This window comes from Archocentrus centrarchus, chromosome 5 (assembly GCF_007364275.1).
Source record: "Archocentrus centrarchus isolate MPI-CPG fArcCen1 chromosome 5, fArcCen1, whole genome shotgun sequence".
NCBI classification, from domain to species: domain Eukaryota; kingdom Metazoa; phylum Chordata; class Actinopteri; order Cichliformes; family Cichlidae; genus Archocentrus; species Archocentrus centrarchus.
In genome coordinates, this window is record NC_044350.1 from 336,874 (window position 1) to 362,524 (window position 25,651).

The 25,651-nt window shown below is 43.3% G+C and overlaps 1 protein-coding gene across 1 annotated transcript in view; it reads left to right on the top strand.

Moving 5' to 3' along the window:
* The window catches only part of ldlrad2 (low density lipoprotein receptor class A domain containing 2), a 67,094-nt gene that overhangs the window by 11,150 nt on the left and 30,293 nt on the right, over window positions 1-25,651 (top strand). The window contains exon 4 of the mRNA XM_030728759.1: window positions 22,471-22,740. Coding sequence (XP_030584619.1) covers window positions 22,471-22,740 — 270 coding nt within the window. The remainder of the gene's footprint in view (window positions 1-22,470; window positions 22,741-25,651) is intronic.

Here is a 25,651-nt window from a genome sequence, read left to right on the forward strand (position 1 = left end):
GGAAGATGCAATCCACCAGAAACAACAATTCAGAAGAGCTGAAGGCCACTATCAGAGCAACCTGGGCTCTCAAAACACCTGAGCAGTGCCACAGACTGATCAACTCCATGCCACACCACATTGCTGCAGTAATCCAGGCAAAAGGAGCCCCAACTAAGTATTGAGTGCTGTACATCCTCATACTTTTCTTGTTCATACTTTTCAGTTGGCCAACCCTTCTAAAAATCCTTTTTTTCTATTGGTCTTAAGTAATATTCTAAATTTCTGAGATACTGAATTTGGGGTTTTCATTAGTTGTCAGTTATAATCATCAAAATTAAAAGAAACAAACATTTCAAATATATCAGTCTGTGTGTAATGAATGACCATAATATACAAGTTTCACTTTTTGAATGGAATTACTGAAATAAATCAACTTTTTCATGATATTCTAATTTTATGACCAGCACCTGTATGTATGGATTTTTTTTTTTTTAAAGGGATGTGGTGGAACTTTCTTGGCAACTTTGGCCCCCTTAGTACCAACTAAGCCTTGTTTAAATGTGACAGCCTATGCAAGTATTGTTGCTAACCATATTTATCGCTGTAGCTCAGGAGGTAGAGCACGTCACCTACTGATTGGAAGGTCAGCGGTTCAATTTTTGGCTACTCCAGGCTGCATGCCAATGTATCCTTAGGCAAGATAATTAACCCCAAGCTGCTCTCTGACACAACCGTTGGAGTGTGTGTGAATGTTAGATAATTAAAGCACTTAACTTAGTTAATCATGGAAGTGCTAGTATGAATAGGTGTGTATGGATAAATGTAAATGTGTTGTATAAGTGCTTTGAGTGGTCAGACTGAGCTAATATTACAAAACTACAAATATCTGAGCTTTCACTGAGTCACCAGTTTTAGAATAATACATGGATAGACAGGAAGAATTCTGTCCTTTTAACCACACATTAGTTTCTCAGAGATATGTCTCACTGCAGTGTTTCACTGCAGACCTTGAATCTCATCCACGCTCACCAAAATGGACTTCATTCAATGAGTGTGTTTAAAAAGAGTTGAATTTTCAGCCTGCAAAAAATCTTTAGTTAGAATTCTGTGTTCTCTGGTCTGGTTTTGAATGGTGTCCTCTCCAGGTCTCATATTTATGAGGGAATGAGCTATTTCCCACCAACAGGGGCTCATGTGTTTTGGGACATTCCCAGAGGTCAGTGTAGAAGGCTTGTGCTGTTGCCAGGGAAACAAAGCTAATAAACTCCAGGGGTGGTCATAAATTTCCTTATTATTTGGCCTGTGGCCCAGAGTCAGGGGGCCATGGGTGACTGTGTGAAGGCTGCTGGAGCCCATTCTTTATGCTCCTACCTTGAACTTTAAATGTGTTGATTCTTTGGTGGATCTAGCAGACCAGGTTTACACTGTTGGGTGTGTTTGTGATGTGTGCATTTTCAAAGCATCTGCTCTTCAAATGTGGTTTAAATAACAGACCTATATGGCAAAAATGGTCCTGTTCTCATCCAGCTTTTTTTTCTTTAAAGACTGCTTTGGTAATTATTTATTAATGATGCACAACAAGAAAATTATTTGTTCAAAAACTCCTTGGGGTTTTCTGTGTGGAGTTTTTATGTTCTCCCTTTTTGTATGTTCTCAGTTTTCTCAGAGAATCCTGGTTTCCTCCCAGAGTCCAAAGATATTATTGTTAAGGTACTCTGAATTGGACAAGCAGTTAAGAAAATTGATGGATTCTGAAGCCTCGACTTTAGCACTGGCAAATCCAAAATGACCACATTTGGGCAAAAGGGCAAAAAAATTATTGTCTAACATTAGCAAACTTGTTTAGAAGCTGCATAAACACACAGACACTCACTGACCACTTCATTAGCTACTCATGCTCAACTGCTTAACTTAAATATTTAATTAGCCAATTATATGGTAACAACTCAGTACATTTAGGTATGTAGGCATGGTCAAGACAACCTTTTGAAGTTCAAACCAAGCATCAGAATGGGAAAGAAAGGTAGCTCAAGTGATTTTGAATGTAGCATGTTGTTGGTGCCGGAAACTGGCTAGTCTGTGTATTGCAGAAACTACTGATCTGGTGGGATTTCGCCACACAACTATCTCTAGAGTTTACAGAAAATGGTAGGAAAAAGAGAAAATATCCAGTGAGCAGCAGTTCGCTGGGTGAAAATATCTTGTTGTTTGAGATCAGAAGAGAATCGCCACATTTCTTTGAATTGATGGGAAGGCAACAGTAACTCAAATAACCTCTTGTTAATTCAATTCAATTTAATTTATATAGTGCCAATTCACAACAGTCAAGATGCTTTATATTTGAAGACCCTATAATATTAAATGTTACAAACCTTGTCACAACCAAGGTTTGCAGAAGAGCATCAGTGAATGCACAACATATCAAACTTTGAAGCAGATGGGCTAAAGACTACACAAGGTGCCACTCCTGAGAGCTAAGAACAGGACACCAAGACTACAATTCCTACTGGGTCACTAAAATTAGACAACAAAAGACTGAAAAAACATTGCAGTTTTGTTTGATGAAAATTATTATTTTCAACTTGGATTTTGCTGATTAAGTAAGCACCATCAATCTATCCATCCATTCTCTTCTGCTTATCCGGGGCCGGGTCGTGGGGGTAGGAGCCTAAGCAGAGAAGCCCAGGCTTCCCTCTCCCCAGCCACCTCCTCCAGCTCATCTGGAGGGACCCCAAGGCATTCCCAGACCAGCTGAGTGATATAATCTCCCCAGTGTTTCCTGGACATGCACATGCCCGGAACACCTCACCCATGAGGCGGCCAGGGATACTAATCAGATGCCCGAGCCACCTCAACTGGCTCCTTTTGATGTGGGGGAGCAGTGGCTCTACTCTGAGCCCCTCCCGCACTCCTCACCTTATCTCTAAGGGAGAGGCCAGCCACCTCTCAAAGGAAACTTATTTCTGCTGCTTGTATTCGTGATCTTATTCTTTCGGTCACTACCCAAAGTTCGTGACCATAGGTGAGGGTAGGAACGTAAATTGACAGCTTCGCTTTTACACTAAGATCCCTCTTCACCAGGACAGACCGGTGCATCACTGCAGAAGCAGCCCTGATGGATCTGTCGATCTCCCGCTCCTTTCTCCCATAACTCGTGAACAAGACCCCGAGATACTTTAACTCCTCCACTTGGGGCAGGAACTCGGACCATGGCCTCAGATTTAGAGGTGCTGATTCTCATGCCAGCCGCTTCACACTCGGCTGCAAACCATTCCACTGCGAGTTGGAGGCCACCACCTGATGAAGCTAACAGGACCGCATCATCCACAAAAAGCAGAGGCCACCAAGGAAGAAGCCTTCCACCACCTGGCTATGCCTAGAAATTCTGTCCATAAAAATTATGAACAGAATCGGTGACAAAGGGCAGCCTGATGGAGTCCAACACCCACAGGAAACGAGTCCAACTTATTACCGGCTATACAGACCAAGCTCTCACTCTGGTCTCCCTTCTTAAAGATGGGGACCACCACCCCGGTCTGCCAATCCAATAGCACTGCCCCAGATCTCCACGTGATGTTGCAGAGGCATGTCAACCAAGACAGCCCTACAACATACAGAGCCTTCAGGAACTCTGGGCCAATCTCATCCACCCCAGGGGCCCTGCCACCAAGGAGTTGTTTAACCACTTCAGTAGCCTCACCCCTGGTGATGGTCAAGTCATCCGCCTCATCCCCATACTCTGCTTCCACCACAGAAGGCGTGTCAGTGAGATTCAGGAGGTCCTCAAAGTATTCCTTCCACCATCCGACTATAGCCTCAGTTGGTCAGCAGCACCCCACCCGCACTATAGATGTTGTTAGATGTTCTATTAGAAGTCATAGCTTGGTCATATAAACGCTTTTTGTTTAAAGTCATTAGCAGCATACAGCTCAGGATGCAGCCTGTGTATGATGTCAGTTAAGCACATGGAACATCCAAGGATCCAACAACGCAGTAAAGAGAAAATCTGTTCTAAATACTCTTTAATAAGATGGGGTCCAGATAGCTTTCTTACAGGAAAGACATTTAAATGATGACGAGCACAAAAAATATTGCAGAGATTGGGTGGGGCAGATCTTTTTTTCATCTTATTCAACTAACAAGAGAGGGGGTGATTACCCAAATACATAAAAAAATTACCCTTTACTGCCACAGCCACATATAATGATACAGATGTAAGATTTGTCCTAGTAAAAGGAGTATTGTATGGAGAGGATATCTTGTTAGGAAACGTATATGCACCTAATGTCCAAGATGAAGGATTTTATATATCCTTATACTGCTAACTTGCAGCTATGGACTGTATCAATATAATCATGGTAGGTGATTTTAATTGTGCACTATGCCCTGTCAAGTGAGTTGAGATCTTGGTTACCCGATAGCCTATGCCTGGTACTATGTGGACAATTATAATTCCGATTTATAGAAGTGTTAAAGGATGATTTATACGAATGTAACGAATGATCTGTATGATTTTCAGACAAATGATAAGTGAGTGTGTAACACAGAGATGATCTGCATGCATTAAGGAAATTGTGAAATCACTGAGCTGAGGGTAAAATGAGGAACTTGAAGCTGTTTCCTAGGGATACGTAGGAGCAGAGGGGAAAAAACAAGCTGAAAATAGTCTTAAATGGAAAGTACCTAACAGGCCCATGTATTAACGAGAAATAAGGTAATGTAGCCAAACACCATAATTGGAAATTGGACAATGGAGTGATAGTTTGTCATGATGATGTCTGAAAATTAGGATGTGTCTTGGAATTAAGCTATAAAAGACGGTGCACCGGAGGAGGAGAAATTCAGGAGCCTTCTCCCCGGACAAAAACTGTCCTACGGAGAGGACTGCCCCAACCCTCTGTGGATACTAATTCGACTTTGAACAGTTCTGCCGGTATTCTCCCTGCTTCTCAGTTGAAGTCGGATGCACCTTCGCTGTGGAAATTCTATCTTTTGGACTTTGGACTGAGTCAGAGAAGATTTCTGGAATACAGTAGTGAGGATTATAAAAGGACAATTAATTGAAGGACAGAAAACATCTTCCTTTTGGACTTCTCCTTTTTCCCCACTTCACGGCGGCAGCTTTTAACGGACTGGGTTTTGGGTGTGGTCGCTTTTGGCCAGGCGACTCATCCGAAGTTCTTTCTTCCCAAAAAGGATTTTAGACAGAATTGGATATTTTTCCATCCCCCCTCCTTCAGCCACCCAGCTCATAAGTAATTCCTTTCTGATTGGAATTTAACTGTTTTGAGATTAGTATTATTATGATTGATTAGAATTGATTCTGAATTCTGAATTTTGAATTAATTACTGAATTTTAAGAATTGATTGAGTATTGATTTTGAGCTACACAACTGCTTGAGCTGAACCTGCATAATATAAATTTGACTTTTAACAGTCAGAAGTAGTCCTTTTTGACAGGTACACTTAGTCTCATGCGATAGTAAAACAAGTTAAGCTCCAACATCTAGCTCTGTTTTGGTCACACTAGTCTTGAATCCACTAAAAATGTACTTGTTTCCCTAGGGCTTTCTGCCTAGCCTTTAAATAAAACTTGGCCAGTAACAAGTGCAAGGATCGAAAGGGGTTAGCCACTACAACTAACGGGACTGTACTTTGGGGTCAGCTGCATGGAGTGCAGAGGAAGCGGGGCAGACGTTAGGATTATCAGTGGTAAGAAGCCAGGTGAGTCACCCCGCTACAGCTTTAAGTAGTGTCACAGAGTATCGGTTGGGGTAATACTCCGCTGACATGTGTGGCCAGGACCCTATTGAAACGGAGAAGCTGTCACAGATATAACCTGTGGGATCTAACACTTGGCGTCCAACGTGGGGCGTAATTGAGGCGATTGACTTTCAGGGTGAGACACTGCTTTTGCACGGCATTCTCCCCCAACAAAATGAGACCCGTATGGTGCAAGCTAATTGGATTCAAGCGGACGGACAGAACCTGTATTGGTACTACACGCAGGCATGTGGCAAAGGAAGGAAAATAACCTACAGGGCTGAAGAGGTAACTCTGCCAGCTCATAATTTTCAGCAGCGATGTCATGCAACGATCCCAAAGCTGGAGGTGTTTTGGGGAAAACTGAACCTGACTTGTGACATGCAGACCCAACTTGAAAGGCATGAAGACAATGGCACCAGGAAGTTCCCCACAACTCACAGGCATAACTCTGCAACAGCCAGCAACACTACCCCAATGGCCAAGGTCTGACAAAGGCCACAACCGGTCCAGAAAAGACCTCCTCAAGTTTCAGAAGCTGACTAGAAGAGAATGAGGAAATGCATGGAGCAGAAAGTCTTCAAACTTGATCCTTGTTACTGGAATTTGGGGCCTATAGTGTGCAAAAAACAGCACTATCTGGTCCTGAGCCAGGCCAAGGAAAAGACTTGGAGAGCCTGGGGCGATGACTGGTTCGGGAGAGGGACAAGCAGGAAGGGAGATCCACCCAATTCTGGGGGGATCTGGATTGACGACTGGCTGAATCAGAGTCTACCATGGGTAACCCATCTGAGGGCGACCACCAACACTGTGACATAGCCCAACCAACTGGGAGGCCCAGAAGGGACAGAAATGTATGTCCAGAAAATCCCAACACCTGAGGAGCTATGGTCTGCACCATCAGGAGACTTTGATAAAATCGACAGATGTGTTCTCCACAAAATGGTGGCAGATCTTGACAGAAAAGATTACTCGAAAGGAGAAGGGACTGTGTCGCAATATTGGGCATCGCCAAGGTGTGACATTACTCAAGTAGGAGCATGGAAGGAGGGATTTTGGAAATACAATTGTTCCCGAATGAGAAGCCACAACACCATGAAGGGGGTACTGGAGCAGTGGCTGCTGTTTTGGGACGCACCCGATAAGACTCGAACATGGTGGGGTCTGCAGAAAGAGGAAACTGAAGCCTGGGTTTTGCCGTGTTTGTCACAAACAAAGAATTATTGGATTAAGTATCAATATGTAGCTACAGTCTATTCCACAGGGGAAGGACTCTATGAATGGTATAGATGGACTGGCATCAGGCCAAGTGTGACCTTAACCCCGCGACCATGGAAAATGAGATATAACCTGTGGGATCTAACAGCCCCCAAATGGATAGGTATCCATCACAGATAGATCAATCTGAAAATGCTAAGGCTTTCTTAAATACTATACAGGAGTTTCATCTTCTAGATATATGGAGGCAGCATAATCCCCCTGGCATAGCAGTATACATTCCATTCTCAGCCACATCAGTCGGCATCCCGGATTAACTATATTTTTATATCTGGAGGTCTTGACGACTTGGTTGTTCAGATAGATAGCCCTGTAGCTCATGCACCTGTAAATTTGACCCGTTGAATGTTCATTTTCTTGGAGAATGAACACGTTCCTGTTACTGGATGGAAAATTTGTAAAGCTTATTGAGGAACAAACAGACTTATTTTTAGGCCTAAATGATAAAGACAACATTGACCCAAGAATATTATGGGATAGTTATAAGGCCTATATGAGGGGCATAATTATCTCATATTCAAGCTACACTAAAAATGTACGATTGGCAGAACAAGTAAAGCTGGAAAAAATATAAAGCAACTGGAGGAGAAGCCGTGAATCGCCACCTTATCGTGGTGGAGGGGTTTGTGTGCCCCAGTGATCCCAGGAGCTATGTTGTCCGGGGGCTTGTCCCCCTGGTAGGGTCTCCCATGGCAAACTGGTCCTGGGTGAGGGTCCAGACAAAGAGCGGTTCAGAAGACCCCTATGTTTGCAACAACGAGGGAACAGTTTACCCTGCCCGGGATAGGGTTACCGGGGCCCCACCCTGGAGCCAGGCCTGGGGAGGGAGCTCGAGGGAGAGCGTCTGGTGGCCGGGCATTAGCCTGTGGTGCTCGGCCGGGTGCAGCCCGAAGAGGTTACATGGGCCCGCCCTCCTGTAGGCCCACCCCCCGCAGGAGGTGTCGTAGGGGTCGGGTGCAGTGTGAGTCGGGCGGTGGCCGAGGGTGGAGGCCCTGGCGGACCGATCCCCGGCTATCGAAACTGGCTATTGGGACATGGAATGTCACCTCTCTGGTGGGGAAGGAGCCTGAGCTAGTGTGTGAGGTTGAGAGATACCAGCTAGTCAACGCATGGCCTGGGCTCTGGAACCAGTCTCCTGGAGAAGGGCTGGATTCTGTTCCAGTCTGGAGTTGCCCTCGGTGAGAGGCGGCGAGCTGGGGTGGGTATTCTTGTATCCCCCCGGCTTGCTGCCTGTACGTCGGAGTTCACACCGGTGGACAAGAGGGTAGTTTCCCTGCGCCTTCGAGCTGGGGAACGGGTCCTGACTGTTGTTTGCACTTATGCGCCGAATGACAGTTCAGAGTACCCACCCTTTTTGGAGTCGCTGGGTGGGGTGCTGGAGGGTGCTCCATCTGGGGACTCCATAGTCTTGCTGGGAGACTTCAACGCTCACGTGGGCAATGACAGTGAGACCTGGAGGGGCATGATTGGGAGGAACGGCCTGCCCGATCTGAACCCGAATGGTGTTTTGTTATTGGACTTCTGTGCAAACCACAGTTTGTCCATAACGAACACCATGTTCGAACATAAGGATGTCCATAAGTGCACATGGCACCAGGACACCCTAGGTCGTAGGTCGATGATCGATTTTGTAATCGTATCATCAGATCTGCGGCTGTATGTTCTGGACACTCGGGTGAAGAGAGGAGCTGAGCTGTCAACTGATCACCACCTGGTGGTGAGTTGGATCAGGTGGCGGGGGAAGATGCTGGACAGACCTGGCACACCTAAACGTATTGTGAGGGTGTGCTGGGAACGCTTGGCAGAAGCCCCAGTCCGGGAGATCTTCAACTCCCACCTCCGGCAGAACTTCGACAGCATTCCGAGGGAGGCTGAGGACATTGAGTCCGAATGGACCATGTTCCGCACCTCCATTGTTGAGGCTGCTGCCCAGAGCTGTGGCTGCAAGGTGGTTGGTGCCTGTCGTGGTGGTAACCCCCGAACCAGATGGTGGTCACCGGAGGTGAAGGGAGCCATCAAGCTGAAGAAAGAGTCCTATCGGGCTTGGTTAGCCTGTGGGACTCCGGAGGCAGCTGACAGGTATCGGCAGGCCAAGCGGAATGCAGCTCGGGCAGTGGCCGAAGCAAAAACTCAGGTGTGGGAGGAGTTCAGTGAGGCTATGGAAAAAGACTTTCGGACGGCATCGAAGCGATTCTGGCAAACCATCAGGCGACTCAGGAGGGGAAAGCAATGCTCCACTCACACGGTTTATAGTGCGGGTGGGGTGCTGCTGACTTCAACTGAGGCTATAGTCGGACGGTGGAAGGAATACTTCGAGGACCTCCTGAATCCCACTGACACGCCTTCTGTAGTGGAAGCAGAGTCTGGGGACGAGGGAGATGACTTGACCATCACTGGGGGTGAGGTCACTGAGGTAGTTAAACAACTCCTTGGTGGCAGGGCCCCTGGGGTGGACAAGATTCGCCCTGAGTTCCTGAAGGCTCTGGATGTTGTAGGGCTGTCTTGGTTGACACGCCTCTGCAACATCGCGTGGAGATCTGGGGCAGTGCCAATGGATTGGCAGACTGGGGTGGTGGTCCCCATCTTTAAGAAGGGAGACCGGAGGGTGTGCCCCAACTTTCGGGGGATCACACTCCTCAGCCTCCCCGGTAAGGTCTATGCCAGGGTGCTGGAAAGGAGGGTCCATCCGTTAGTCGAACCTCGGATCCAGGAGGAACAATGCGGTTTTCGACCTGGCCGCGGAATGCTGGACCAGCTCTTTATCCTCTCAAGGATATTCGAGTGTGCGTGGGAGTTTGCCCAACCAGTCTACATGTGCTTTGTGGACTTGGAGAAGGCATTCGACCGCATCCCTCGGGGTGTCCTTTGTGAGGTCCTGCGGTAGTATGGGGTGTCTGGCCCATTGTTGCGGGCCATTCAGTCTTTGTACAACCGCAGTGAGAGCTTGGTCCGTATAGCTGGTAATAAGTCGGATTTGTTTCCTGTGGGTGTTGGACTCCGTCAGGGCTGCCCTTTGTCACCGATTCTGTTCATAATTTTTATGGACAGAATTTCTAGGCGTAGCCAGGTGGCGGAAGGCTTCTTCCTCGGTGGCCTCAGAGTCTCATCTCTGCTTTTTGCGGATGATGCGGTTCTGTTGGCTTCATCAGGGGGTGGCCTCCAGCTCGCAGTGGAACGGTTCGCAGCCGAGTGTGAAGCGGCCGGTATGAGAATCAGCACCTCTAAGTCTGAGGCCATGGTCCTCAGCCGGAAAAAGGTGGAGTGCTCTCTCCGGCTCAGGAACGAGTTCTTACCCCATGTGGAGGAGTTCAAGTATCTCGGGGTCTTGTTCACGAGTGATGGGAGAAGGGAGCCGGAGATCGACAGACGGATCGGGGCTGCCTCTGCAGTGATGCGGACGCTGCACCGGTCTGTCGTGGTGAAGAGAGAGCTTAGTGTAAAAGCGAAGCTCTCGATTTACTGGTCGATCTACGTTCCTACCCTCACCTATGGCCACGAGCTTTGGGTAGTGACCAAAAGAATAAGATCGCGAATACAAGCGGCAGAAATGAGTTTCCTTCGAAGGGTGGCTGGCCTCTCCCTTAGAGATAAGGTGAGGAGTGCGGCCATCCGGGAGGGGCTCAGAGTAGAGCCGCTGCTCCTCCACATCGAAAGGAGCCAGTTGAGGTGGCTCGGGCATCTGATTAGGATGCCTCCTGGCCGCCTCATGGGTGAGGTGTTCCAGGCATGTCCCACCGGGAAGAGGCCCCGTGGTAGACCCAGGACACGCTGGAGGGATTATATCTCTCGGCTGGCCTGGGAACGCCTTGGGGTCCCTCCGGATGAGCTGGAGGAGGTGGCTGGGGAGAGGGAAGCCTGGGCTTCTTTGCTTAGGCTCCTGCCCCCGCGCCCCGGCCCCGGATAAGCGGAAGAGAATGGATGGATGGATGGATGGATGGAGGAGAAGAAAAGAAGAAATATTAGCTGAACTTAAAACCATCAGAACCACACTATGCTATCTGATAACTAGGAAAGCAGAAAAGGATTTAATGTTTGCTAAGCAAAAAATGTTTGAAATGGGTAATAAACCCAATCTTAGCATGGCTAGCAAAGAAGGCTCCAGTAAAATCCTTTATTCCAGCCATATTGGATGCAAATAATCAAAGACAAATAAATAATCAGGAGATTAATGATAGTTTTAAAGAATTTTGTAGCAATTTACATAAACCAGAGATAGATATGGAAATGCTTAAAACAGGCTGTTTTAACAAATCATTTGAGGAATTGAAACTCCCAGAATCAATGTACTAGGCAAATATTACACCAGAGAACCCAGAACATGTACTTCATACTGGCCAATAGGTCTGCTGGGGTGGACAACAAAATATTATCTAAAATATTGGCTGGTAGATTAGAGCAGGTTTTGATGTTTGTTGTGGATGCAAATCAGACGGGTTTTATTACAGGAAGAAATTCATATTATAACACAAGACTCTTCAATATTATTTTTCAATATTATTCACTGTCTGAATGTTAATCAGATGCCAGGGGCAATCATTTCTATGGATGCCAAGAAAGCATTTGAACTGAGTGGGAATATATGTTTGAGATAATGAAACGATTTGGATTTGGACCAAATTATTTGGCTTGGGTCAAACTTTTATATAGAGCTCCAACTGCCTCAGTTTTAACAAATGGTCTCCTGTTGGCTGCCTTTAAATTAAACAGAGGCACAGCACAGGGAAGTCCCACTATCCCCTCTCCTCTTTGCTCTGGCTATTGAGCCTTTGGCAATGTCCATTAGCCAAAAACCCCATATTCGAGGAGTAACTGTGGGTACAAAGCAACACAAAATTCTATTATATGCAGACAGCATCCTATTAACATTAACAGAACCAACTAAATCACTACCAGCTGTGATTGAGTCTATTGGAGAGTTCAGTATAATATCTGGATATAAAATTAACCTGGACAAATCAGAGATTATGCCCTTAGGTGAGAGAGGCAGCACTGAACCTATGTATGTTAAGCCCTTCCGCTGGGCCCCAGCAAGATTTGTATACCTATTAGTCAAAATAACACAGAAAATTGACCAATTGTATGCTAAAAATATTAACTCTTTGATAAAAGAATTTAAAGACAGTCTAAACAGATGAATGAATCTTCAATATCATTTCTAGGTAGAATTAATCTTATTAAGATGTCAGCACTCCCAAAAATTATATATCCCATATCTATGCTGTTTGTGATATTAAAATCAGAGGATATTAAAGTTATCAGTAAATTTTATTCAATAGATTTTATCTGGGCTGGCAGGAAGCCTAAAGTAAAATTAGCTATTCTTCAACTGCCAAAGGTACAGGGGGGGTGAGGCTTATTAAATATAGAATATTATATATTGGCCATTCAGGCCAGAATCCTCTCCTCCTGGGCTAACAGACAGTTACAATGTCCTTGGATAGAGTTGGCGTTAGCAATATGCAAACCTTTGTCCCCATTAAACTTGTTAGGGAGATGCCCAAATGAATTACCATGTGTGGTTAAAGACAACTTCCTAATAAAAATGTAATATGGGCATGGGGGTAAATGAAAACAATGTTTAAAGGTAGCTCATTTAATATTTTAGATGATAATGTTAGATGACCAGAGCTCTCATTACAAAACGTGGGATTAAACTTTACAGGTTGGCAAAGATCGGGAATAAAAAGAATATATGATCTGTTTGATAATGGAAGTTTCAAAACATTTGATTCCCGGAAGTCTGAATATCACCTGTCAAATAAGGATTTCTATAAATATCTTCAGATTACAGATTATGTGTTGAAGAAAGCTGGCTCCCTGAATATTTCAGAAGTTAGAAAAGTTTCTGTTGAACCATAGAGAGCACAAGCACTTTATATCAAAATTTTATATTGAGATATAGTTTGACCTTGGATAAACTAGAATGGTTGTGGAAATCCTGGCGTAACTTACTTAAATGTGAAATACAGAGTGATGTTTGGGACAGAGTGTTACTGCTGCTTTCCAGAGTCTCAATATGCAATAGATATAAAGAATTACAATTTAATATACTGCACAATGTTTACATTTCACCATATATTTACAGTAAGTATAAAAGTGGAGTTTACCCAAATTGTTCCAAATGTAAGACCCAAATTGGAACAAGATTCCACTGTTTGTGGGAATGTAGCATTGTTCAGACATTCTGGAGGGCAGTATGTGTTGAATCAGTAAAGCAATAAGTAAACAGGTGCCCATAGACCCACTACTATGTTTGCTTGGAAGGGTCCCAGACTCTTTGATACAACATGAAGAAATTATCTAAACTCTTCTATTGCTGGCAAGGAAAACTATTTTGTGAAAGTGGGTCGGGCATGAACCTCCCTCCATTTCTATATGGAACACTCCTGGACATTTCTGTTATGATAAAACTTGGATATTATGCTGAAGGTAGGATGGATGTTTTTCTACAAAAATGGAAGAAACCACTAGAGGTTCCAGGACTGAACTTTAATTTGGACTCTAGGATGTTCTGTGCATGATTGAATAGCCAGATGGATCCCATGTGGAGTTAAGTTTATTTACTCAGCTTTGCTTCGTATAATGATGTCTAGTGCTGCTATGTACCACCATGTGACTGAGCAAATATGTATGGAATTTGTGTCATAAAAGAAATAAACATGTTGAAAATGAAAAAAAAAAATTAAAAACTTCAAGGCGAACCAAGCTTTAATATCACCTAGACATGCAGGAGATGTTTTATGGAATGGACATCCTTCTGCTTCAAAGGCAAATGAATTTGGCAGTTGTCAGCATAACAATGAAATGAGATTCCATGTTTTCTGAGGATAGAACCCAGAGGCAGTAAATACAGCAAGAAAAGCAGTGGGCCCAGAATTGAGCCCTGTGGGACGCCACATGGCAGGGAAACAGCAGATGATTCAGCATCAAGAATGTTCACAGAAAAAGTTCTCTCTGCCAGGTAAGAACTGAACCATTTAAAAACAGTGCCAACAGTACCTACTAAGTGGTATATTTGAGATATTAAAATGTTGTGGTCTACTGCATCCAAAGCAGCAGTTAGGTCAAGTAAAACAAAACAACATGGTTACTTGAATCACATGCAAGAAGAATGTCATTAAAAACCCTTACTAAAGCAGATTCTGTGCTATGAACGGTTTTAAAACCTGACTGAAAAACCTCCAGGGTGCTATTGTCATCTAAAAAATGTTTCAGCTGACAGAACACAATTTTTTCTAAAACCTTAGAAAGAACAGGCTGATAATTAGCCAGCACAGCAGGATCAAGACCAGTTTTCTTAAGCAGTGGCTGTACTACTGCATGTTTAAAAGTAGCAGGGACCACACCTGAGGACAGATTGATATTTATAATGGCAAGAACAGGCTGCCCTATACTAGATAAAAAAGACTACTCAGACTCAAACTGAGTAACTCAGACTCAAACTGAGTGAAAACAGCAGAGCAAGGGACTGAAACAGAGGGGTCAGAAATAGGAGCTGTGATAAGAGCCCTGGTAGAAACGACCTTTTCAATAAAAAAACACAGAAAATTACTGCACATGTCAAGAGAAGCTTCCAGACAGGCATTCCGTGAAATACTAGGCACAGAGTCAATAGTATTAAATAAAACATGTGGGTTATGGCTGTTTTTTTGCAAAATATTCCATTTTTACCTCTTTAACCATGCTCTGGTAGTGGCACCAGCAGTCTTAAAATTTGAAGAGTCACCTGCAGTTTATCTTTTTTCTATCTGCATTCAGCTCGGTAACATTCCCTCCTGACAGCACGAGTTCTGTCATTAAACCAAGGCTCAGGTTTAATCATTGGCTGCCTGGTTTTTAATGGCCAGGATGGTTTGACAGGAAAAGTAGAACCAAGAAATGAGTGCTTCTGTATCAGAGGACAGAAAGTCAAACAGACCACAGAGCTGAAGAAAAGCAGTAGAAAACTGAGCAGCAGATAACTCGACAGAGTTTTACCTGCAGTACGTGTCAAACCAACACTGAATAAAACAGTCAGATGATTGGAAAATACAGAGTCACAGATTTCCAGGTTAGTCACAGCCAGACCGCAGGAAAGAACCAGGTCCAGTGTGTGTCCATGCTGATGTGTAGGGCTGGGTATGGACTGTACCAGGTTAAAAGAGTCAAGAAGGCTTAAAAAGTCCTTTGCCAGTGGCTTATCAGGACAACACACATGTATATTAAAATCTCCAACAATATCAACATGTTCATAATTAGGTATAATCCCAACTAAAAAATCAGATAAGTCGTTTAAGAAGTTCTTGTTATATCTGGGGAGCCGGTAAACCACAGCGCAGAAAACTGGGTTAATGTGTCTCATCTCAAACGAGGTAAACTCAAAGCTGGAGAATGACGACTGTAGAAAGCACTGCTTACATTTGTAGTCCTGTTTGGACACAGTCACAATGCCTCCCTCTCTCCCTGAAGCCCGTGGTGAGTTAAAATAACAACACGGTAACACAAAATAACGCATGACTTTACCCAGCTGAAAGAGGGACAGACTCTTTTCCAGATTGATTTTGAAGCTGAGCTCCGTAAGGTGTTTTACCACCACACTGGAGTCTCTGATCGCCTGCTCCTGTGATCAGGAGCATATTAGATAATCGTCTATGTACAAGAATATTCTGATGCTCCTGTTCCTTAACGGAGACAGTGTTTCCTCCACACATTTGCTGAACACCCTTGGGGCTAAGGACAGCCCAAATGGGATAGTTTACAACTCGTATGCTGTGCTCTGATAAGCAAACCGGAGATATTTCCTGTGTGGAGGACAAACGGCGATGTGAAAATATGCATCTGAGAGGCTGATTGTAACAAACCAATCATCTGGGTGAATGACGCGACTGAGCGCTTTGTGTGTGAGCATTCTGAACATGTACTTTCTCAAGTGTTTATTTAATACACGCAGATCCAAAATGGGCTGGAGAGATGACCCCTCTGGGATAGGCTCCAGCCCCCCCGCGACCCTGAACAGGATGAGTGGAAGCGAATGGATGGATGGATGGATGGATGGATGGATGGATGGAGATGACCCCTCTTTCTTTGGAATGAGGAAATAGTAGGAATAAAAGCCCTGCTGAGCCTCCTCGGGACTGCTCTGATCATCTGTTTGTGTAACAGAGAAGCAATGTCATCCTCCAAAACGTTTGCTGAATCTCCATTTTCCACTTAGGTCAACCTTCCGTTGAATTTTGTGGTTTCACTGTGAATTGCAGCCTGTATCCTTGGGAAATAGTGGCAATAACCCAAGGATGGATTGTGCATGCACGCCATTGCTCCAGCTGCGCAGAAAGGATGCCCCTGAGTGCTTCTCTCTCATTTTCTCCAAAGCTGGGCCAAAGAGGCCCTTGGTTGGGTCACAGGCTGCATCCATGACTTCAGCCTTCTGAGTATTCCCCAAGCCTGACAGGTTTAGCCACCTGAGTCTGCAAGGCCCATCACATGCCCACAACCTTGGACTGCTCCACTGGAGGAGCGTAGAATGAGATCATTGACCACACAAATCTCAACCCAGAGGGCCAGAGCTGGAGACCTCGAGTCCAGTTGATGGCCCATGTCCTCCAAAATCTATGTGTGATAAGCTGACAGTGTAACTGCATTAAGGGAACAAACTAACTGTGTTTAGTTACTCCTCGGCCTCCTTTAGCAGTAACGGTACTTGTAATAAATGTAGTCTGTTTGTAGCTCTGGAGGCCAGGCTTTCTGAATTGGAGACTCGGCTCCGCACCCTGGAAAATCCTGTATCTAGCCAGGCCCCTGTAGCGGGTGCGGACCATGGTAGCTTAGCCGCCGTTAGCTCCCCCCCAGCAGATCCCGAGCAGCAGGGAAAACAGGCCGGCTGGGTGACGGTGAGGAGGAAGCTTAGTCCTAAGCAGAAGCCCCGGGTACACCACCAACTTGTTCACGTCTCTAACCGTTTTTCTCCACTCGGCGACACACCCGCCGAGGAACAAACTCTGGTTATTGGCAACTCTGTTTTGAGAAACATGAAGCTAGAGACACCGGCGACCATAGTCAAATGTCTTCCAGGGGCCAGAGCAGGCAACATTCATGGAAATTTGAAACTGCTGGCTAAGGCTAATCGTAGATTTGGTAAGATCGTTATTCACGTCGGCAGTAATGACACCCGGTTATGCCAATCGGAGGTCACTAAAATTAATATTGACTCGATGTGTAATTTTGCAAAAAAAAAAAAAATGTCGGACTCTGTAGTTTTCTCTGGGCCCCTCCCCAATCAGACCAGGAGCAACATGTTTAGCCGCATGTTTTCCTTGAATCGCTGGCTGTCTGAGTGGTGTCCAAAAAACGACGTGGGCTTCATAGATAATTGGCAAAGTTTCTGGGGAAAACCTGGTCTTGTTAGGAGAGATGGCATCCATCCCACTTTGGATGGAGCAGCTCTCATTTCTAGAAGTCTGGCCAAATTTATTAACCCTAAAACTCTGACTACCCAGGGTTGAGACCAGGAAGCAGAGTTGCAGTCTTACACGCCTCTCTGCAGCTTCTCTCCTCCTGCCATCCCCCCAAAACCCCATCCCCATAGAGTCGGTGCCTGCTCCCAGACCACCAAAAAACAAAGCTAAAATCAGCAAAAAGCTATTTAAGCATAAAAATTCAAAAACAATAAATAATACAGCTTCATCAACTGCACCAAAAAATAAAACAATTAAATGTGGATTATTAAACATTAGGTCTCTCTCTTCCAAGTCCCTATTAGTAAATGATTTAATAATTGATCAACATATTGATTTATTCTGCCTTACAGAAACCTGGTTACACCAGGATGAATATGTTAGTTTAATGAATCAACACCCCCGAGTCACAGTAACTGTCAGAGTGCTCGAAGCACAGGTCGAGGAGGAGGATTAGCTGCAATCTTCAATTCCAGCTTATTAATTAATCAAAGACCCAGACAAAGTTTTCATTCTTTTGAAAGCCTGACTCTTAGTCTTGTCCATCCTAATTGGGAAAATCAAAAACCTGTTTTATTTGTTATTATCTATCGTCCACCTGGTCCTTACTCAGAGTTTCTGTCTGATTTCTCAGAGTTTTTTATCTGATTTAGTGCTCAGTTCAGATAAAATAATTATAGTGGGTGATTTTAACATCCATGTAGATGCTGAGAATGACAGCCTCAACACTGCATTTAATCTATTGTTAGATTCAATTGGCTTCTCTCAAAATGTAAAGGAGCCCACCCACCACTTTAATCATACTCTGGATCTTGTCCTAACATATGGTATAGAAACTGAAGATTTAACAGTATTCCCTGAAAGCCCCCTCCTGTCTGATCATTTCTTAGTAACATTTACATTTACCTTTTATGGATTACACAGCAGTGGGGAATAAGTTTTATTACAGTAGAAGTCTTTCTGAAAGTGCTGTAACTAAGTTTAAGGATCTAATTCCTTCATTGTTATGCTCTTCAGTGCCATGTGCCAACACAGTGCAGAGCAGCTACCTAAACTCTGCTCCCAGTGAGGTCGATTATCTCGGCAATAGTTTTACATCCTCACTGCGTATAACTTTGGATACTGTGGCTCCTCTGAAAAGGAAAGCTTCAAATCAGAAGTGCCTGACTCCGTGGTATAATTCACAAACGCACAGCTTAAAGCAGATAACCCGAAAGCTGGAGAGGGAATGGCGGCTCACTAAATTAGAAGATGCTCATTTAGCCTGGAAAAAGAGTTTGTTGCTCTATAAAAAAGCCCTCCGTAAAGCTAGGACATCTTACTATTCATCATTAATTGAAGAAAATAAGAGCAATCCCAGGTTTCTTTTCAGCACTGTAGCCAGGCTGACAAAGAGTCAGAGCTCTGTAGAGCCGAGTATTCCTTTCACTTTAACTAGTAGTGACTTCATGGATTTCTTTACAAATAAAATTTTAGACATTAGAGAAAAAATTATTCATAACCATCTCAAAGATTATTCTTCATGTTCAGCTGCTTTCAGCACTGCTGGTATTTGTTTAGACTCTTTTGCTCCAGTTGATCTTTCAGAGTTAACTTCAATAGTTACTTCCTCCAAACCAGCAACATGTTTGTTAGATCCCATTCCTACTAGACTGTTCAAAGAAGTCTTTCCAATTATTGATGCTTCAATCTTAAAAATGATCAATCAGTCTTTATTAGTTGGCTATGTACCACAGACCTTCAAGGTGGCTGTAATTAAACCTCTACTTAAAAAGCCATCACTTGACCCAGCTGTCTTAGCTAATTATAGGCCAATCTCCAACCTTCCTTTTCTCCCAAAGATTCTTGAAAGAGTAGTTGTAAAACAGCTAACTGATCATCTGCAGAGGAACGGTTTATTTGAAGAGTTTCAGTCAGGTTTCAGAATTCATCACAGTACAGAAACAGCATTAGTGAAGGTTACCAATGATCTTCTTACAGCCTCTGACAGTGGACTCATCTCTGTACTTGTCCTGTTGGACCTCAGTGCAGCTTTTGATACTGTTGACCATAACATTTTATTACAGAGATTAGAGCTTGCTATAGGTATTAAAGGTACTGCACTGCAGTGGTTTGAATCATATTTATCTCATAGACTCCAATTTGTTCATGTAAATGGGGAGTCTTATTCAGACAGTAAGGTTAATTATGGAGTTCCACAGGGTTCTGTGCTAGGACCAATTTTATTTACATTATACATGCTTCCCTTAGGCAGTATTATTAGAAAGCACTGCATCAATTTTCATTGTTATGCAGATGATACTCAGCTTTACCTATCTATGAAGCCAGATGACACACATAAATTAGTTAAACTGCAGTAATGTCTTAAATACATTAAGGCCTGGATGACCTCTAATTTCCTGCTTCTAAATTCAGATAAAACTGAAATTCTTGTTCTCGGCCCCACAAATCTTAGAAACATGGTGTCAAACCAGATACTTACTCTGGATAGCATTACTTTGGCCTCCAGTAACACTGTGAGAAATCTTGGAGTCATTTTTGACCAGGATATGTCCTTCAATGCACATATTAAACAAATATGTAGGACCGCTTTTTTGCATTTGCGCAATATTTCTAAAATTAGAAACATCCTTTCTCAGAGTGATGCTGAAAAGCTAATTCATGCATTTATTACTTCTAGGGTGGACTATTGTAATTCATTATCATCAGGCTGTCCTAAAAGCTCCCTGAAAAGCCTTCAGCTGATCCAAAATGCTGCAGCTAGAGTACTGACAGGGACTAGAAAGAGAGAGCAGATTTCTCCCATATTGGCTTGTCTTCATTGGCTCCCTGTTAAATCTAGAATAGAATTTAAAATTCTTCTCCTCAAATACAAGGTCTTGAATAATCAGGCACCATCTTATCTCAAAGACCTCATAGTACCATATCACCCCAATAGAGCACTTCGCTCTCAGAGTGCTGGCTTACTTGTGGTTCCTAGGATACTTAAGAGCAGAATGGGAGGCAGAGCCTTCAGCTTTCAGGCGCCTCTTCTGTGGAACCAGCTTCCAGCTTGGATTCGGGAGACAGACACCCTCTCTATTTTTAAGATTAGGCTTAAAACTTTCCTTTATGATAAAGCTTATAGTTAGGGCTGGATCAGGTGACCCTGAACCATCCCTTAGTTATGCTGCTATAGGCCTAGTCTGCTGGGGGGTTCACATAATGCACTGTTTCTTCTCATTCACCTTATTTATTTTGTTCATACTCCACTCTGCATTTAATCATTAATTGATATTAATCTCTGGCTCTCTTCCACAGCATGTCTTTCTCTCCCCTCAGCCCAACCGGTCGCAGCAGATGGCTGCCCCTCCCTGAGCCTGGTTCTGCTGGAGGTTTCTTCCTGTTAAAAGGGAGTTTTTCCTTTCCACTGTCGCCAAGTGCTGCTCATAGGGGGTCGTTTTGACTGTTGGGTTTTCTCTGTATTATTGTAGGGTCTTTACCCACAATACAAAGCGCCTTGAGGCGACTGTTTGTTGTGATTTGGCGCTATATAAATAAAATTGAATTGAATTGAATTGCTGCATACTTGTACATCCTTTGATAAACAGATGTGGTGAGGCAATTCATATTACTGTGCAGAGAAATATTGGAAGAAGCTGAAACTGACCTGTAGTTATTGCAAAGGTGATAAGCCACTGAAGGCTTCACCACTGGGAGTCTGGTCAGCCCCAGCTCATCCATCAGCTCATCCAATTGTTCCTAAATAAACAGCAAAGGCATAACCAATGACTGCTCACTGTTAAAGATGATTATAACATACCTTATCAACTGCAGCCATTTTCGCTTCTCTTTCTCATCGGTAAAATGACAGGTGAGTGTGTTTTCCTCGAGTGGGATCGTTAAAATAACCAGGGAAACAGCATTGTGGCATATTGATCACGTGACAGTTTGGACCCGGAAATGGAATTCTACGTCATCACTTAACAACCGGATATCGACTCCACCCACACTGTGGTGGTCCTCAATTGCAATGGAAACACAACACCAGGGGCGCAGCTATATACTTTCTGAGGTGTATGCAGTAGTGGTGGGTGGATCCAAATATTGATAACATCATTGATAACATCGATACCAACCTCTGACATCAGATTGCCGGACAGAGAAGCACGATTCCTCAGTCCAGAGAACACATCTCCACTGCTCTAGAATCATGGCGTGCTTTACTCCAGTACATTTGACGTTTTGCATTGTGTTTGGTGATACTAGGGTTGGATGCAGCTGCTTGGCTGCGCAGTCTGCATCCCTAGATGCTTGGTTTTATGCACCTGTGGCCAGGAAAGTGATTGGAACACATGAATTCAATGATTTGGATTGGTGAGTGAATGCTTTTGGAAATATGATTATTAAACACATCACTCTCTTTAGAGATCTTTTTCATAATGCTGTCAGATACTTGGGGTCTGTCAGTGATTCAGAAGGGAGACCAGGCAGATCAGAGGGCCAGTAATTTGATCCCCTGATGATCCAGTCCACCTGCCAAAGTGTCTACTCTGCGCCTGCCAGACTTGCCAACCATAACGTTCCCATTCACTTTCTTTTTGACTCAAAATTTATTAAGTTCCTAAATATTTTTACAGTAAATTAAAAAAAAACAAACAATGTACACACAGAGTGTGCAAAGTTTTACCCATTTTTCACAAAGTAAAATTTGTGAAAAAATGGCTAAATTTAACCTTTCCAATATTGTATTCTTACTCTTAAAACTTGACTGTATAATGTAGTTAGTCCCAGTTGTTTGTTTCCTTGTCAGTGAATGTGGTAGAGTTCTGTGGCCAGACGATCCGGGGTGATGGTATGATCATCAACTCACACCAGGAATCCAAGAAGTACTACTTTGTGATCATGGGGACTGACTGCCACCTCACAATGCAGGCCAGCTCCCCCAAAGACAAGGTCCAGTTCCACTTCCGCTTCTTCCTCGTCTACAGCTTGCTTAGAGTGGCCCCTCTGAACCCTGCTCCTCTCTTGCCAGCATCCCCATCCCCCCATGGTTCTGCCCCTTTCAATTCCAGACTGGAGTCTACCTCTGGTGAAAGCTCGGGGGATCCATGTCATGCTGGCTCATATATTCAGTTCTATGATGGTCGGGACAGACGCTCACCTCCCTTGGGGCCTCCTCTTTGTGGGAAGAGCCTACCTCGACCAGTGCTGTCCACAGGAAACTACTTGACCCTGAGGCTTGTGACCAGGGGGACTCAACCTCGAGTCGACTTTGTGGGGGACTTCACCTCCTTCAGGCTAGGTAAGAAAGACATGCTAAAGGTTAAGAATGCTTTTTTGAAAGTTAGAGTGCATGTTAATAAAACATATATTTTTATATGACTGTACTTTTTTTCCATGGTCATAGCAAAAAAGAAAAACCCATAGTGAAGACAGAAGAAACTTGTAACAAAATGTAATAAACAACTTATACTTACCCTCATGTTTTATTTTGCAGATTAAAAATGTCACAGTATAAGTAATTGAAACGGAGTGGGAAATATACAGAAGTTGCATCATTTAAAGTCAGTGTTAAATATATTTGACTGAAAAAACTTGTACAGATGAAGCCACTCAAAATTGCTGCTCCCGCTGTCAGCTGGCTTACAATTATGTTGTTTGCAGCCATGTACCGAACGCCAAATGTCATGACACAGACTCTGAGTTTTCTGTCTTGAAGGCAGAAGTTCTTCCAAGTCAAAGAAAAGGAAACAGGACCGCTGTGTATGAGGCTCGGGCCATTGTAAACAAGTCAGAGAACTATGTCCTCACAGCGTCTTGTACCTGCACAGCATGAGTACTTTGTCAAATTGCTTTTCTAGCTTGCTTAGAGTTTTCTGACTGCAGATATTACTGTTTTACAATGGAAAAAAAATATACTGTTCCAGTCACACTGTGAGACTCGCTCAACCATTCATATGTGAGTCTGCTTAGACTTTTGACTGGCACTGCATATTGTAATCTATAGTGCGATTAAATATTAATTTAAAAATCAGGACTCTCTGAGTCCAGCGATGCTTCAACTGTAAATAGCCAGCCACACTACAGTTTAAAAGCCAAAAAGCCTACCAGCTAATACCGTTTACGTTAGATACCTGACATCCCAGTATAAACAACATTAGATAAATAACTTTACCTGATATAAAATGGGCGCTTCAAACGTGAGCATTTCTGATCCTGTCCTCTGTCCTGATTGTGTCCTCAGTCCAATTTTTATCATTGCATTTGATGGATTGCAACCACAGACGCCTCCGTTTTCTCTTAAACAGCCGTGATCCTGTGGGATTCAGTACAACTTCAGTACACTTTTTTTAAAGTCGAAATTCTGACAGCCAAACATGCAACAGCCAGACATTTTGATGCTGATATCGCTTTTAAATCACGTTTAAACGCTGCGCAGTCTCCTTGTTCTTATTGATTTGAATGGAGTAGCAATTCACTTCCGTTGCCAAAATGCGTGCGCATCCTTTGATGACGTAGGCTGCAAAAGGGTCTATAGTGCAAAGTGCAAATTCTTGCCATTTTTTAGCTGGTCTTAAGATTTTGATCAGGAGTGTATACAGCAGGGGTATTCAACTGGCGGCACAAGGGCCAGAACAGGCCCATCAGTCATTTTGGACCGGCCCACTGCCCATTTACTTCTATTAAATAAAAATTTTAAAAGAAGCTGTGACTAAACTGTAAGCACGGCATGTAGTTCACACTCCTTACAGGTGGTGGCAGTAACACGCCATAGATTACCAACCGCCATTAAACTCGAGAAGAAAAAGAAGAAGAATGGCATTTTATCAGTGTTGCCAACTTGGCGGCTTTGTCGCTAGAGCTAGCGGCTTTTCAGACCCCCCCCCCAGCGAGTTTTTTGCTAAAAGCAACTAGTGACAAATTTAGCGAGTTTTCTCAGTAAGGTAGGCGACTTTTTGAGAGTTTTTTTGTTAACCTGAAATCCTCTGCTATCGCTGTGTTTTGTGTACATACAGCCTTTGTATCGCTCTGTATCTTTTATGTTTACATTTTAATAGCACAGCTGCGAGTCACTTGTTATGGAGAAAAAAAGCATTAATTTATTTGGGGAGCATTATTATTTAAATATGCCAGTGGTTTATTTTTGAGCAATTTCTCATGTACATGTACAGCTGAATGTTAATAAAAGTGTCTGTGTGACATTTGGGACATGTAACTTTGATTCAGAAGTGCCTTTTTGTTTATTTCTTTGGGAAGAAAAAAATATCAAGATATATTTCATATATCACCATTCACGTAAAAAATATCGACATATTATTTTGATCCATATTCCCCAGCCCTAGTAGTTCTAAATATATTTTTTCTTCACTTTTTGTCTCCAAAGATGTTATTTCTGTCTCCTACAGCCTCAATTGCAACTATATGCAAATAACCAATTATGCAACTTAGGTGATGATGTCATATAACGACTTTTAGGACATCCAATAGCTACTTTCCTTGCTGAGGAGTTGGCGAGAGGCCGCAGCAGTTTCTGATGAAAACATGTCACAATCAAAAGAGAAGAGACGTAAGGTGGACAGTGAAAACAGAAAATTTTACGAAAACTGGACCGATAAGTATGCACAAGAGTAAGTGTCCTGAGAAATATGTGGCCCACTGGCAAATAGCCTCATGACAATTTTTCCCATAGAAAAATGTAGTTGAATACCCTTGGTATACAGTCTGAGTTGAGTCTGTACCTTCCTGCATTCCCGTCATAAGCAGCCTTACCAAGGCCAGACAGCTGCCTAGACTTCCTTAATTGCAACAAGCCAGGTCTCTCCAGGTCCAATTTGGACAAATCCCAGTGTCAATAAGCCAAATTTATAGTGTCACACTATAAATAAAATAACGTAAAAAATAAGAGGCTGTACATTAAAGGAAAACTTTAAACATAAGGAAAAAAATACGGTAATAGGATGTGCAACTGGGTAGTATAATTTGGGGGGAAAAGCCAAGCCAATTTTATTTATAAAGCACTTTAAAAACAGCAAGCACTGACCAAAGTGCTGAACAAGGAAAACAAGACAACAGTAGACTAGGGAAGTGCAGATAAAAATAAATATATAAAAATAACATAGGATAAAAGCAACAATAACATACATAGTTATCATGAATAAAATAATAAAACAGTATAAAATAACTAGGTAAAATAAAATACAAAATAAATACAC